This window comes from Acanthisitta chloris, unplaced genomic scaffold (genome assembly GCF_000695815.1).
Source record: "Acanthisitta chloris isolate BGI_N310 unplaced genomic scaffold, ASM69581v1 scaffold270, whole genome shotgun sequence".
Classification (NCBI taxonomy): Eukaryota; Metazoa; Chordata; class Aves; order Passeriformes; family Acanthisittidae; genus Acanthisitta; species Acanthisitta chloris.
Genome location: NW_008649724.1, coordinates 94,606 through 107,756, shown reverse-complemented (window position 1 = coordinate 107,756; position 13,151 = coordinate 94,606). Strand labels below are relative to the sequence as shown.

The following is a 13,151-nucleotide window of genomic DNA, read 5'->3' as shown; positions in this document are numbered from 1 at the left end:
TTAGGCATGTTCTACACCCATAATTGTCATGTTCAGCACTGAGTTGTGGGTGCCAAGCACTTGCTGACCACTGGAAATAAAGGCATCCAAAATTAGTCACTGATTTGTTCCTGTTTGTTTTTAAACAAAAAATAGTGCATGTTCTTTCTTGGGCATCGTTTTCTTGTGTTTAGTAATACTTCACAAGACAACTGTTAGGGTTCATTCATGAATGCTCAGAATGCTCTTTTTATTGCATAAAAATGCAGAGTCCTGCTTTTGCTAAACTCTGGTAATGATTTTACCTAAAGCCAAATGGCAGAATAGTCAGAGCAAAGACAGAAACAAATTAATTCCTGATTTTAAGAAATTTTTACTTCAGGGCTTTGACTATTATTTTTAGTTGCTTGGGAGTAGGCAATAGAACATCTTGGCTGTAGCCTATACTGTCCTTAGATTGTCCCTTGCAAATACTTAGGAATTTTAAACATATTTTAGAAATCATTAGTGTTATAAGTAAAATAAAGAGTGTCAGAGATGGGCCTTTAACCTTTTAACAATTTCCAGGTTTATCTATTGCTGTGTATTGAAATAGTGAGTTCTAATCATGTTTTTGTGTTTCAGGACTTAAAATGGCAGGAGAAGATTCTTATATTATGGGAGTATCCGATCCCCAAGTAAGTAGATTTGTGTTTTCAGTATCCCTGTATCCTCTCCTAGCTCTCTGGGTGCTCTCTCATATTGTCCTGTCATTTCCTAGATTTAACAACTTGAACATAAGAAAAAATTCTGCATTGACAGAAATCAGATTTGGGGAAATCTGAATCTTTTCTTCCCCAGTGGCCTGTGAAGTTGCCTTGCCACTGGTTAAATGGCTGAAATGAAAAGGAGAGCTAGGCCTGCTGAAATAAGCAACTGAAAAGCATCAACTTATTTTTATGCTCCTCCTGCCTGTGACACTTGCTCTGAAATTTCTTCTGAGGTGGACATTGGACTCTATCTGAAAATAAAGCCCCTTACACCCTAAAAGGCCTTTTTGTGCAATTTGTTTTTGATATTTGCATTGACATCAATGACTAAAATGTTCTTTCACTCACACAGATTTGTAGGTCTAGCTCTTCAGGTCTCATGAGCTCTTTCTGATCTCATTAGGTCATTTAATGATTTATTTGAACTGTGAGAATGGTGTTTGGGTGAAAAGTTTAAGTGAAAATGAGATAATTTCTACTCACTTTAATTTTCAAAAAGAAACTATTTTCTCCTTTGTGCTTGCTCCACTTTGGAAGAAGATAGATTTATATCTGACAACAATTACAGTGAGTTAAGACATGTCAGTGTTAAACCACTAAAAACCCAGAAAACTTTAACCTGGGTATACTGTTTTCTTGCATTAGAGCTTATACATGTATTTACATAAGGAATGTAATCTGGTGGGTTTTAATCAGAGAAGTGGAAACAAAAACTTGCAGATTCTCAGCAAGGCCTTGGGCAAGACAGATTTTCAGAATTTATTGTATAAGTTCCTTGGAATATGTAGTTGTTAGTGCATGTAAGCAAAATGCATGTTTAGTAACTGCTGAGGTCGGTGCAGTCTCATGATACTGGTGAAACTTGGTTCAGTGCAGTCAGCTCTCCTTGCACTCCTGTTGCCAGCAAAAATAAAACAGCCATAAAATGTTGATGTAGTTCAACAAGGTGTTTGCAGTCTCAATATTTGCAGAGAACTTTGAAATTCTTTGTGGATAGGTGCTTTACGCAATTATGTTTGTGTGTAGTAATGAAGAGTATATTTTCTTTAAATATAGATGTTTGCAGTGGATCAGTTCATGGGAATGAATGCATTGTTTAATAGTACAAATTACATCACTTCAGACTTACCACTACGAACAGGTAGGAACTGTTACTATTTGATGCTGCTGTTGTCTGTTGATTCTTCCTGTTTGTTTTCTTTTGTAAAGTTCTTTTCAGATGCTTTTTTGTTTATAGTCTTGTATTTCATAATACTAGATTGCTAAGTTGTCAACTAGATTTTTTTTTTTTATTACGTCTTTTTGCATGTCCTCCTTACCCTCATGAAACTTTCAGCAGTGAGGCAAATCTGATTTTCTTTTGGCTTGTGCAGAAACTGAAAGTTTCAACAAACTTTCCCAGGTGAAACCAGTACAGTGACCAAAGAGGTTTGAATGACTTGAATTTATAAATTATTTTGTGATGTTTTCTAAATTTGCATCTTCGGTGACCTACATATTTATACTGTCAGTTTGCAGTCTGCAACATGTGCTTCTTTTCCTTTTTGAACATTGTTTCATTTGCTGCAGTAATTCTTAAGGTTGCTTGTTTTTCACTAATAAAATGTAGAGAATATTAACTTCCTGTACAATTCGAATCTGTTTTTCCGTCTCTGTGACCTCTGTTTCCTGTGAAGTGGTAGTGTGGTACTAAAAGTACCTGACAATTTCCTGAGTAATAACACTAGTTTGAGAGTTTAGAGTCAAATTTTGCAACCAAGTAGTATTCTGCAAAGTCTGATGAGCAGTTCTTACAGTGTGGTTCCAGAACTGGAATATCAGATACAAATCTGTTACAGATCAGTCAGTATTAGCTGCTTGATCAACCTTGGTCTGGTTTTGCTTATTAAATTTCTTTATAAATATTACTTCTTGCATGAATTTGGAAAACTCTTTTCTCCTGCTTAGTTTATTAGAATAGCTGATATGAAAGGAAGAAATAAATTAAAAATTGTTTAAACTTACATTTTCTTCTCACTATATATCTCCAATATAGCTGTTAATGTCTTTTAATATGCAGTGAAGGTGTGAAGGATAAAATGAAATAAACATTTAGCATTTTCCTTCATAGGTAAATTTGTACCCTGAAGTAACAATAAATGCCGATTTAAAAACAAAAATTAAGTCATGCTTACTGTTCTTGTGTTTCCTGGTTTAAACCACATTTCAGTTTTCTTGAGTGAGTAGTAGTGAGGAAGGATCAAGAAACACATATGGTACAGATAACTTTGTTTCAGGATAAATGTTCTGATGAGTAAAGCACTTGACAAATACAGACAAGCATCCAACAAATTAATGTTGCAATCATTTGTTTGCGGTGTGTTTTTAAGGCAGATAAAATTATGCCATAAGATTCATCTGTGTGGGATTAAAGGGCTTGTGCATTGTAGACCAAGGGGTATTTTTTCACTGCTCTCCTAAAGTTTCTGTGGAACAAATAAGGTTATTGAAATTTCCCCATAATGGTCTCTCTTACACGTACTCTTTAAGCTTACTCTGTACTACTCATGCCAGATTCATTCCATACAAATTATTCAGATATGTAAAACTTATTTTCAGATATCTCTGTCGTGTCTAAAGTAGAAAACAGCTGTTTTCAAAACCATGTTGGGGAGTCAAGGATTCATCTCTGTCGTGTCTAAAGTAGAAAACATCTGTTTTCAAAACCATGTTGGGAAGTCAAGGATTGACAGAGTGCTGCAGTCACAGGAAACTCTAACTGGGCTAAGTCTAGCTCTGTCCTTAATTTGAAAAATTACTTAGAAAACACTTTTTTTTTTTTTAAAGTGCCACTTCTCTTGTCAATGGCTGAATTACAGGTGGTGAGTTCCCTGTGTGCAAAATGGGATTCAGTAGAGGATCCTGAATTTCAGGTTATCACTAACAAAAAGTTCTTAATGAGATTTACAAAAGGATAATCATTTCAATGGCATCTCATGATGCCACAGTCACTTTGTTTCTTAAGTAGTATAATTGTAATGCTGACTTTCTCCCCTGCTTGAAAGTATGCTGTGTTACTATGGACTAGCTCTTCAGTTATAAGAGAATACAATAATTTATATATTCTCCTTTAGTGGTTTACAAGTAAAGACTAATGATTTCCTTCTACACAGCAAGGTCAGGTAAAAATTCATGTGGGATTTTCCAAAAGTGCTTCCAGCTGAGATATGGAGAGAGTGCTATAAAGAGGACTTTTCTCTAGGACAGCTGGATGATTAAAACAGAAAGAACTGAAGAGATTAATTGTTCCTCATGATCTGCTTGTGGTGTCTGTGTCTTTCAATCTGTGTGCTCATAAATGCACAGTGCCAGACCTATTACACTGGCAGGCAGGTTTAATATATAACTGTAGATTGCCCTATCATGCCAGTGTAGCTGAATCAACAAATAGGTGGGGAATTTGGGGACTTTCTGATGATAGATGTTCTCCTGTTATGTTAATATTTACAGTAATAGTAGAAAACCTTTGAGATGTTGGGGCAAGGAATGGCAATGCCACTGTCAGCACTCAAGTGTCTTTGCTTGCTTCTTTTTCTCTTTCACATACGTCAGTTTTAAATAAAAACTAGGCTTTGTTATTTTGTCTCTAAAGCTGTAGTAGAGTTACTGCTCTAGTAGCAAGAGTAGTTCAAGTTTTACATTTGCATCTAAGCCTAGAAAGAGAAGTAGTCTCTGTGTGCTTTTGGGACAAAAAGATGCATCTATAACAAGTGCTGTAACAGTGGCAGTATGGAGCTGTGTGTTTAAAACAGCACCAGCAGCAAAGGCAGTATGCCACAAAGTCAGTGTCTTCTTTGGCTCATTGGCAAGTATCCTGCCTTTGCAAGTTTGGTGCTGATCCTCAGTGACATTGAAGTGGAGGGAACGTTACCCATGGCACATATTTAGGCAGTGTAAAAGCAGATACACATCACTGGAATGTCCACTGTGTAATGGAGAGACAAAGTGATGCCTCAAATGATCTCCTTACATTGGAGAGGAAATGGGCACAGCTCTGAGCAAAGTGGTTTATAATTTTGGATGTTTTGTATTCCCTCCTGATTATACAACGTCGTCTACAACCATATAATGTAGCCATCTGTGTGCCAGTTAGAGGTGGTTTGGGGAGCTGGTTAATTGTTTTGGACTCTAGGAGCTTTGATCTAGCTAGCTCTTGGCATTAAGGTGGTGAATTTTTAAACTGTTGAAGTAAACCTATTGGGAGCTGAACAGTATTGCCTGGAGGCTGCTAAAATTATAGTTCCTGGTATTTCTTTAGCCTCCTCTGTTCGACTCTGTGTGACGCTCAATGTTGAGAAATCAGAAGGGCATAGAGGGAAAAAGAAGGCACTTAAAAAAAGCTTCATTTCATATTTTTTCAGGGAGATATATTTCTAGGCTTTCAAGGAAGCCTGGCCATCACCAAAAATGAGATGAGTGTTCATTTTCCCTGTCCCATAGCAGTGGCCATAATCCCCAGAAGCTTGAGCAGACTTGTATACAGAGTCTGGTGTTCCTTCTAGATCTCTGCTTGTATTTTGAAGAGTGAACTGGGGTAAGAGGTTAAGCAAAGCCCATGTGCCACTTGCTTTAAATATCATGCTTTGGACACTGTAGAGGTGAGATTCGAGAAAGTGTTCCTGTGCAGGTGAATCCCTGAGAGGGAGGACACACAAATGCTACAATAGGCCTCCAGGAAGGATAAGGTACTAGGTCTCTTGTCTCAGCTTTTAGCAGCAAGGTACCACTGCCAGGATGGACACGAGTGTTGGTGTGGTATATAGCAATGAAAACCTAGAGGCCATGAGTGTTTTCATCCATGTCCACAGAGCAAAATAGCAGTTGCAAGGATGAGATGCCTATTCTCGGGGGACCCACAAACAAAGAGGAGGTGAGGGATGATATTTGTCCACAGGTGGTTGCATGTTAAAATTAATGATTTCAGGTACTAGGAAAGCTGTTAGATAAAGGACCCCACTAGTCCAACAGTGCTGCTGTGCTTGCAGGGATATACCGAGAGACACGTTTTTCCCTGATAGGGGAATTTATTTTTTTTATGTTTTCCTATGATGGGAAGAGGAACCAAGAGGGAGTGTAAGATGAGTGCTCCTTTGGAAGTGTGTGTGTAGCGTGAGGCCTGTCAAGTGGAAGAGAGAATGTAAGTGGTGGGAGTGTCAAGAGGCAGGAGGGCCTCTGACTCAGGCAGGAAGGAAAATGAAGAAATTTAGCAGTTGAAGATGTGGGAAGTGGGACTGTGACTCAGGCTGGAGGGGAGGCAGTGGGATGCAAGTTGGTCTGTGGCAACTGAGGCAAGAGGACAGAAGAAGAAGCCCTGGAGCATACCCAGGGTGTGACAGTCTGCACTAAAGCCCCTCCAGACTGGAGGAGTGCATGTCTAAGCTGCAGTTCTTGGCCCTTATGACTGCAGCAGTGCCAGGCAAGTTGTGAGGAGTGCTCATGTCAAAACTTGGCTCTTGGCAACCATGAGAGTCATGCCTGTGTAGAGGCCAACTCCATGACTGTGTGCCTTCAGCTTCTCTGTAGGGCAGAAGTAGAACTTAGGCTATGCATTAGGTAGTGTTCCTTCTTGTGGTTGTTTAACATTTAGAAAGGAGCTGCTTATTAAACAAGAACTTGAAGCAGGTAACCTTCCAGGCTAGAACAGAAGTGCAAAAAATCATCACAAATCTCATCATTATTAGTTACTATTAAAAGGTGTTCCTCTTCAGATTTCTGCTGTCTGCTTAGACCAGACATGCCTACTAATAGAAACAAAATATTAAAAACTTCCCTGCACAAAACACTGAGAGTCTTTTCTTTTCCCCATGGAAAAGGATGAGAGAAAGAAGGAGCCACTCATAGCCAATGTTAGACTGTCTAATGTACTTCTGGGAAGTATTCAGAGTTTAGTGAAGACAGCTGTATGAGAACGTTTGCTAAGTAAAATCCTTTTTATAATCAAAATAATATGCCATTTATGCTTGGATGCTTTCTTGAACATTGCTTCTTTATTTTGAAATAGCATTTCAGATGAAGTTAGGTGACTCACATGAGAGTGCCTTCTCTGTACTGTTACTTGGGTATGGTTCAGATGCTTATAATGGAAAATTACTTAGTTGTTAAAAAAGTGTTCAGTCACAAAACCCAAAAGTTAAAATAAGACCTCACAAAACTATGTTTTAAATGCACTGGTATATGATTTGTGTGATGTGAATTTATCATAATAGGCATCTAATTTGCCTTTGTACATTTGCATGGCATCTTTTTGCACTTTCCTAGTGTTAGTAAGATATTTTGATTTAATTTTGTTTATCCGTATATTCATATGCTTTTTATAAGCTCTTTTTCCAAGGAAGCAGAAGAACCACAGTTCTAAGTTTGCAATTTTCCTGAGTTTTCACAAATGCCATGCAAGGTCAAACCATTTCAGTGGTCTGAAGAATTTTCCTTGAGCTTTCCTTGAATGTCCTTATGCTGAGGAAAACTAGGAACTTGGATCTGCTGCATCCTGGGGGACTTCTGCAGCTACCTAGCTGTTGGATAAGAATGCCTCCTTTTCTGGCTAATGTTTAAGGAGAAAGCAGTAGCATTTTATGCCAATACTAATCCAACGTGTATGCCTTGAAAATGAATTCCTCAGAAGAGAACAGCCAAAGAACAATTACTTGGCAGATCATGCCCTGGAGGCTGGGTTGAAAGTTGAACTACACAGTTGTATTTTAGGTTCAATATTTCTGCCAGTGCCCAGAGAATACAAGGCTTTTGGATTGTTAGAGTATAAAATTTCAGATGCCTAAAGCATGAGGAGGTCCATGAACAGAGGTCTTAAATTTAAGTGCTGATATGCTGCTTAAACTCAACTCAGCTCATCTTGACTCTGTTAGAGACAAAAATTGAAACAAAAGCCATAACTAAATATTACTCTACATCTTGTAAAGTTTCTGAAGTCCAAACTTTTTCATGGTTTCTAATGTAAAATGTTGTGTATGTGGTTTTGAGACAATTGTTTCATGCCTTCAAGTATCACTGCTTACATTTGCACAGGAAATTGTGTTTGTTGGTCTTGGGCAATAAATTATCTTGATATGTGAAATTGTTGTGACTGACATTTGCAATACAACTTTGGCATGAAGGTAATTCCATTGCTGAGTCAACTAACTGCATCAGCAGAATACTAATTTCATCTGTTAGTGTATTTATCAAAACTTCTATGTTGAGAGAAGCTTGTTCATTAAGACCTGTGCTGACCAAAGACACAAAGGTCTGTTTTATTTAAATGCAGTTGTATTGAGGAGCTGAGAAGGATGCATGTAGCCATAGAGCAAGCTATATGTTAATGAATCCCTTACTATTTTGAATTATCACTGAACATTAGGCTTTTTGACAAAATAAGGTACGTGCAAATACGTAGTTTTGTGCTGAAGCCAGCTAACATGTAGCTGAGGCAGCTGGGTGGTGTGGTCCTTGCAAATGGTGCAGTTGTTTGGAGGCAGATCACACGTGGATGTGGCAGGGCATGGAATGCTTTGTATGCTTGCCACCTCTGCCACATAGCTCTGGCTTGTCTGCTTTGGAGGTTTCATATGTCCCAGTGAGCTTGCTTGATTCCTTAGCATTAATACCTTTAATAGAGTATAAGAGATGATATGTAATTCCAACAGGAATATGGCTGGCAAAATGTTATGCAGGTATTCACACTGAAGGTGTTATTTGAAATCTACCTTGAAAACAACTGAATTTTTAGCATTGAAATACAAAACTTCATGTCTCTTTAGCAAGAGGCAGGCAAGAAATCATACTTCTTGGAACTCATTTTCAGGCTCAGGAGTGGTTTTCATTTTAAGAGGTATTTCATGGCCATCCACCTAGAGAGCTTTCCTTCTGATGTAAGTAGTCTAAATGGTCAGAGTTGAAGCTAAGCTTTCATCAGATGATGAATTTATAACTCTGGTGGCACTGATTTCTCATTGGATTTAGGGCCTGCTTGAAGGCTGTTTAAACTGGTGAATTTTGAATTACATTTATAGTATGACGTTGGCCACTTTCATGAGGCTGAAAGTTGTTTAAGGAAGTTTTCTTTAAAAGACAAAAATAGAATTTTTGTAGAACATAATCCTATGTATTGGCACCATGCTCAAGATGGATCTCAGTACAGAGACTCATCTGTAGTCAGATAGAATGTGTTCAGTGTTTTTAGAGGCACAGCAGAACAGTATTTTTAAAAGTGAATCTGAAATTATTAAAAGAATGTAAATTGTTTAGTCTTCTCAATTCCAGGATTTTTTAAATGCAGTTCTGACTGTTAGGGCATGTTGAGACAGCTTAAATTCTTCCTGTATTCCTATACCTCAGAGTTTCCCATTGGTTGTCTCTAGAATTTCAAAAGCATCTATTCAGTAGGAAGCCCTAGGGCCAAAAGCATGTGAGTAGTCTTTAGAGCCCAAGGGGTTTAAATACAAAAGTTAACCTTAGCTCAAGAAGGCCAGACTGCTTGTCAGTGACTAGGGGAGGAATCCTGTTCTTACTCACCCTTGCAAGTTTTAACTGAATGATCAGAGTTACCCATTCAGGCCCTCTGAACGAAAATTAACTTTTTTGAGTTAATTCTTCCCTTCTGGTCCTCCAGATCTCTGCTGGTCTTTAGGAATATTGGAAATGACCGACTGCCAAGTGATTAAATTATTTATTGAAATTTAAGTTGTGAAGAGGCTTAGGTGCTTTCAAGAATTTTATCTCAAGACATTCAAGGACATAATATTACCCCTACAACTTATATGTCATAGTAAGAGAAATATGATTTCTATTAATACTTTTCTTTCTCTTATGTTAGCAGATGGACCATATCTTCAAATCATAGAACAACCAAAACAGGTAAGAACAAGATTACATTTTGAGAGTGTCTGAGGTAGCTATATTTCTACATTCAGCTTTGAATTAACTCAGGACTTAAGGAGAGAAGAGTACTGAAGAGGCTGAACTCGCAGAACAAATGTGGCACTTGAACATGAGCAGCTTTTCCTTGTACTTTTGTAGTTAAATCATTTCCTGTTTTGTTCTGTTTTCATCTTTGTGTCTCTCTGGAAGCGTCATAATACAAAAAAAAACGCAAAACATGAGGGTTTTAAAAATATGTGTTGCTAAGTACAGACTCTTAATTTTAGAAGTGGCTCTTACAGTACCCCAGTATTTTGAAATATAAACTGGTAGACCAAACATGGAAGATTTTCAGGATTTGTTTCATGTTTCTTGAAACACAAGAAATGAAAAATAAAAGCACTTCATTCTGTTCCCATATTACAGGAATTTTTGATTTGTACTTTGTCATTGTATGGAAATCCAGTTGTCCTTTGAGATTCCTTTTGATACAGTTGTCTGTTTTGAATTACTTTCCAACAGTTCTCTAAAGAAGAAGTTAATTTCTAACAGTTCTCTAAAGTATTTAGATGGCTTTTTACGTAGCTGAGATGAAGACCCAGCCCAAGTCCCCTGAAACTTGTGTGCTGTTTCTGAACTTCACTTGGAGATACACTGCCTTACGCTCCTCTGACACCAGAAAAATCATCCCAATGCACTGCTTAGTTTTCACGCAGCTGACGTACAAAATAACTGCTGGGTAAAGATTGCCCTGCAGTATGCCTGGTGGCACCAACAATTACAAGAATTCCTCCTGCAACTGTTACAGTATGGAGGTGCTTTTCCTGTCTGTCCCAATGACTTGCTAAAATCCTACCTTATAGAGCTGTTCAGTAAATGGGGGAAGAGGGTAGCTAAAAGCTGTCCCATCCTCCATTTGGTCTTCTGCAGAAGCATGTGGCAATCCAGTGCCTGGTAGGAGGCTGTGGAGAACATTGGTTTCAACCTGCCACAAAGACATTTTTGTGCTTGAGCACCCCCCAGGTACAGGGAGCCTTCATGGTCATAAGTGAAACGGCAGTGTACTGTGAAGTCTTAGAAGCATATGCTGCCTCTTGTTGTTTTAGTTCATCCCAAATCAGGCCGTGTCTTTGCATGATGAGGCCTACAGTGTGCAGTATGTAAGAAGACACCATTGTTTCCATTGTTTCCATGTGTGACTTCTCAGCAAGTGGCTCATGTCTTGGAATACTCATATGTCAAGCTGGGCAATGGTTTGTAACAGGATGATGAGGTTGATCTATCAGCAGAGTGATGTGCTTGTGATCATTATTGGAGCAGACAGACAGCTGAGGGGAATAAGACTGCATGCGTGAAAACATAGCTAGGCTAGCAAGGGCACTAGACTGAGGAAGGCCACACAGATGGCTGCTGGATCTGTTGGATCAAAGGCATAGAGGTGAAGAGAGACTGGGTCGTCTCATGTGTCCTGACTGCAGAGGTTGCTTTGCCTTTTGGACAATTTGAGGTCAAGCTCATCAATAGCTGGGCACTTCCCTTGCAGTGCTCTCAGTCACTCAGTTTGTCTTAGGAAGGGAATTGTTCATTATTTGAATAAAAATCAGATGTTGATATTTGCCTGGGAAACAAATTCTTAACCTGAAAAGGTTAAGAGATAGGTGTTAAGGCTAATGTTTGCAGAGTAATTTTAAACTGCGTTGTTCACTTTCAGCTAATACAGACTTTGAATTCAGAGTCATCTGCTATTAGAATGAAGCTGAATGATTCTTGACAAAGTATGCAACACTAACTGGTGCTATTTGGACAGGCACTGGGAGCCCTACATAAGAAGGAGATTTTGCCAGAAATTACAGGACTGAAGAGTAGATTTGAATTGGGGGCCACATGAAATAGTGTGGTTAAGTAGAGTTAAAATTGCTAAATGCATTTGCTTAAGAGTTGCATCTTTTGTACCTTACAGATTACCCCGTAAAGTAAAGGGGATGTTATTTCCTAGAAATATCTTTTGTACCTTACAGATTACCCCGTGAAGTAAAGGGGATGTTATTTTCTAGAAAGAAAAACAGGATAAATGGAGAGCTGTGCTCTAAACTGGTTGCTAATATCCTACAGTTGTTTAAAATATTGAGATGTCTATTTATGTAGCTGAGATGAAGACCCAGCCAAAGTCCCCTGAAGCTTTTGTGCTGTTTCTGAACTTCACTTGGAGATACAGTTTTCATATGCTTTTCTCAGAAGGAAGAAGCATTTCTATTTCATCCCTTTTCTTTCCATTATGATGCTCTGGACTTCCTTGATTGTTATTGTCTTCAGCTTTGTCTGTCTAGCAGCAATCGTGGTAGAGAGTATATGTTCTTGCATTTTCTACATGTTAATTTTTATCCTGTTTAGAGAGTACAAATAGATCTCTGCTTCAAATTAACTTCACTTAACTGAAAGAAAAAATCAGGTTGCTGCTGTAAGAGTGAGAATAGGAACAGTTTCTCCAGGGCTATAGTTCAGTGGTGCTTTGTTAGCCAGCACTCAGCATTTCAGGGGTGAACAGTTGTAACTTTTCCTTTTGGGTAAGTCTTATTTGTGTGCATGCATGTTCATCTGTGCATTGTGCTATTTTTCTTTTGGTTTTGTTTTTAAACAGCTTTCAAGTTTCTTTTCCTTTATTTCCACAGAGGGGGTTTCGTTTCCGATATGTATGTGAAGGGCCTTCACATGGTGGACTTCCTGGTGCTTCTAGTGAAAAGAACAAAAAATCATACCCTCAGGTCAAAGTAAGTACATAAATCACTAATTTTGCAAACTAAATGCAAGTGTCATTTGTATGTGTATAGGACCTTACTGCATAGCAACACAAATTTGTACGGAATTACTCAATTACTGCATTTCAATCCCAACTTTCAAAGTGTAATTGATTTTGAAAACAAAGTTGTCTTCAGATTTGTGGGGTTATTTTAGCAGCGGTTTTTTTCTGCCAGTAGTTGAACAGTAAGCTTTCCTGCACCTACCACCTCCCTGCCCTCATGCAGAGTAATGGAGCTCTTCCTTAAGGTGCAGTTTTAACATGAAGCAAGACCTGAGCTACTCAATTTCTCCACTTCTGTTGCAAAGCATGAGTCTGCTCAGTTATTCTAGTTTTCTCTAGGATGCTATTTACCAAGTTTATTCATTCTAGGGTACTATTTACCAAGAGCCCAGGGACTTGTGGTGAATGGAGCTAAATCCAGTTGGTGGCCAGTTGCTGGCTGTGTTCCTCAAGGCTCAGTTTAGGGGCTGGTCCTATTTAACATCTTTATTGATCATCAGGATGTGGGGATTGAGTGCACCCTCCGGAAATTTGCAGATGGCGCTAAGTTGGGTGGGAGTGTCGATCTGCTCAAGGGTAGGAAAGCTCTACAGAGAGACCTGTACAGACTTGATCAACGGGCTGAGAACAACTGCATGAGGTTCAATAAGACAAAGTGCTGGATCCTGCACTTAGGTTACAACAACCCCATGCAGCACTACAGACTGGGGGAGGAGTGGCTTGAGAACGGT

The 13,151-nt window shown here is 38.7% G+C and overlaps 1 protein-coding gene across 1 annotated transcript in view; it reads left to right on the top strand.

Moving 5' to 3' along the window:
* Positions 1-611: 611 nt before the first annotated feature.
* The window catches only part of NFKB1 (nuclear factor of kappa light polypeptide gene enhancer in B-cells 1), a 47,671-nt gene continuing 35,131 nt past the window's right edge, over positions 612-13,151 (top strand). Inside the window, exons 1-4 of the mRNA XM_009080627.1 lie at positions 612-656; positions 1,785-1,869; positions 9,577-9,617; positions 12,290-12,388. Of these exons, the coding sequence (XP_009078875.1) occupies positions 612-656; positions 1,785-1,869; positions 9,577-9,617; positions 12,290-12,388 (270 nt within the window). The remainder of the gene's footprint in view (positions 657-1,784; positions 1,870-9,576; positions 9,618-12,289; positions 12,389-13,151) is intronic.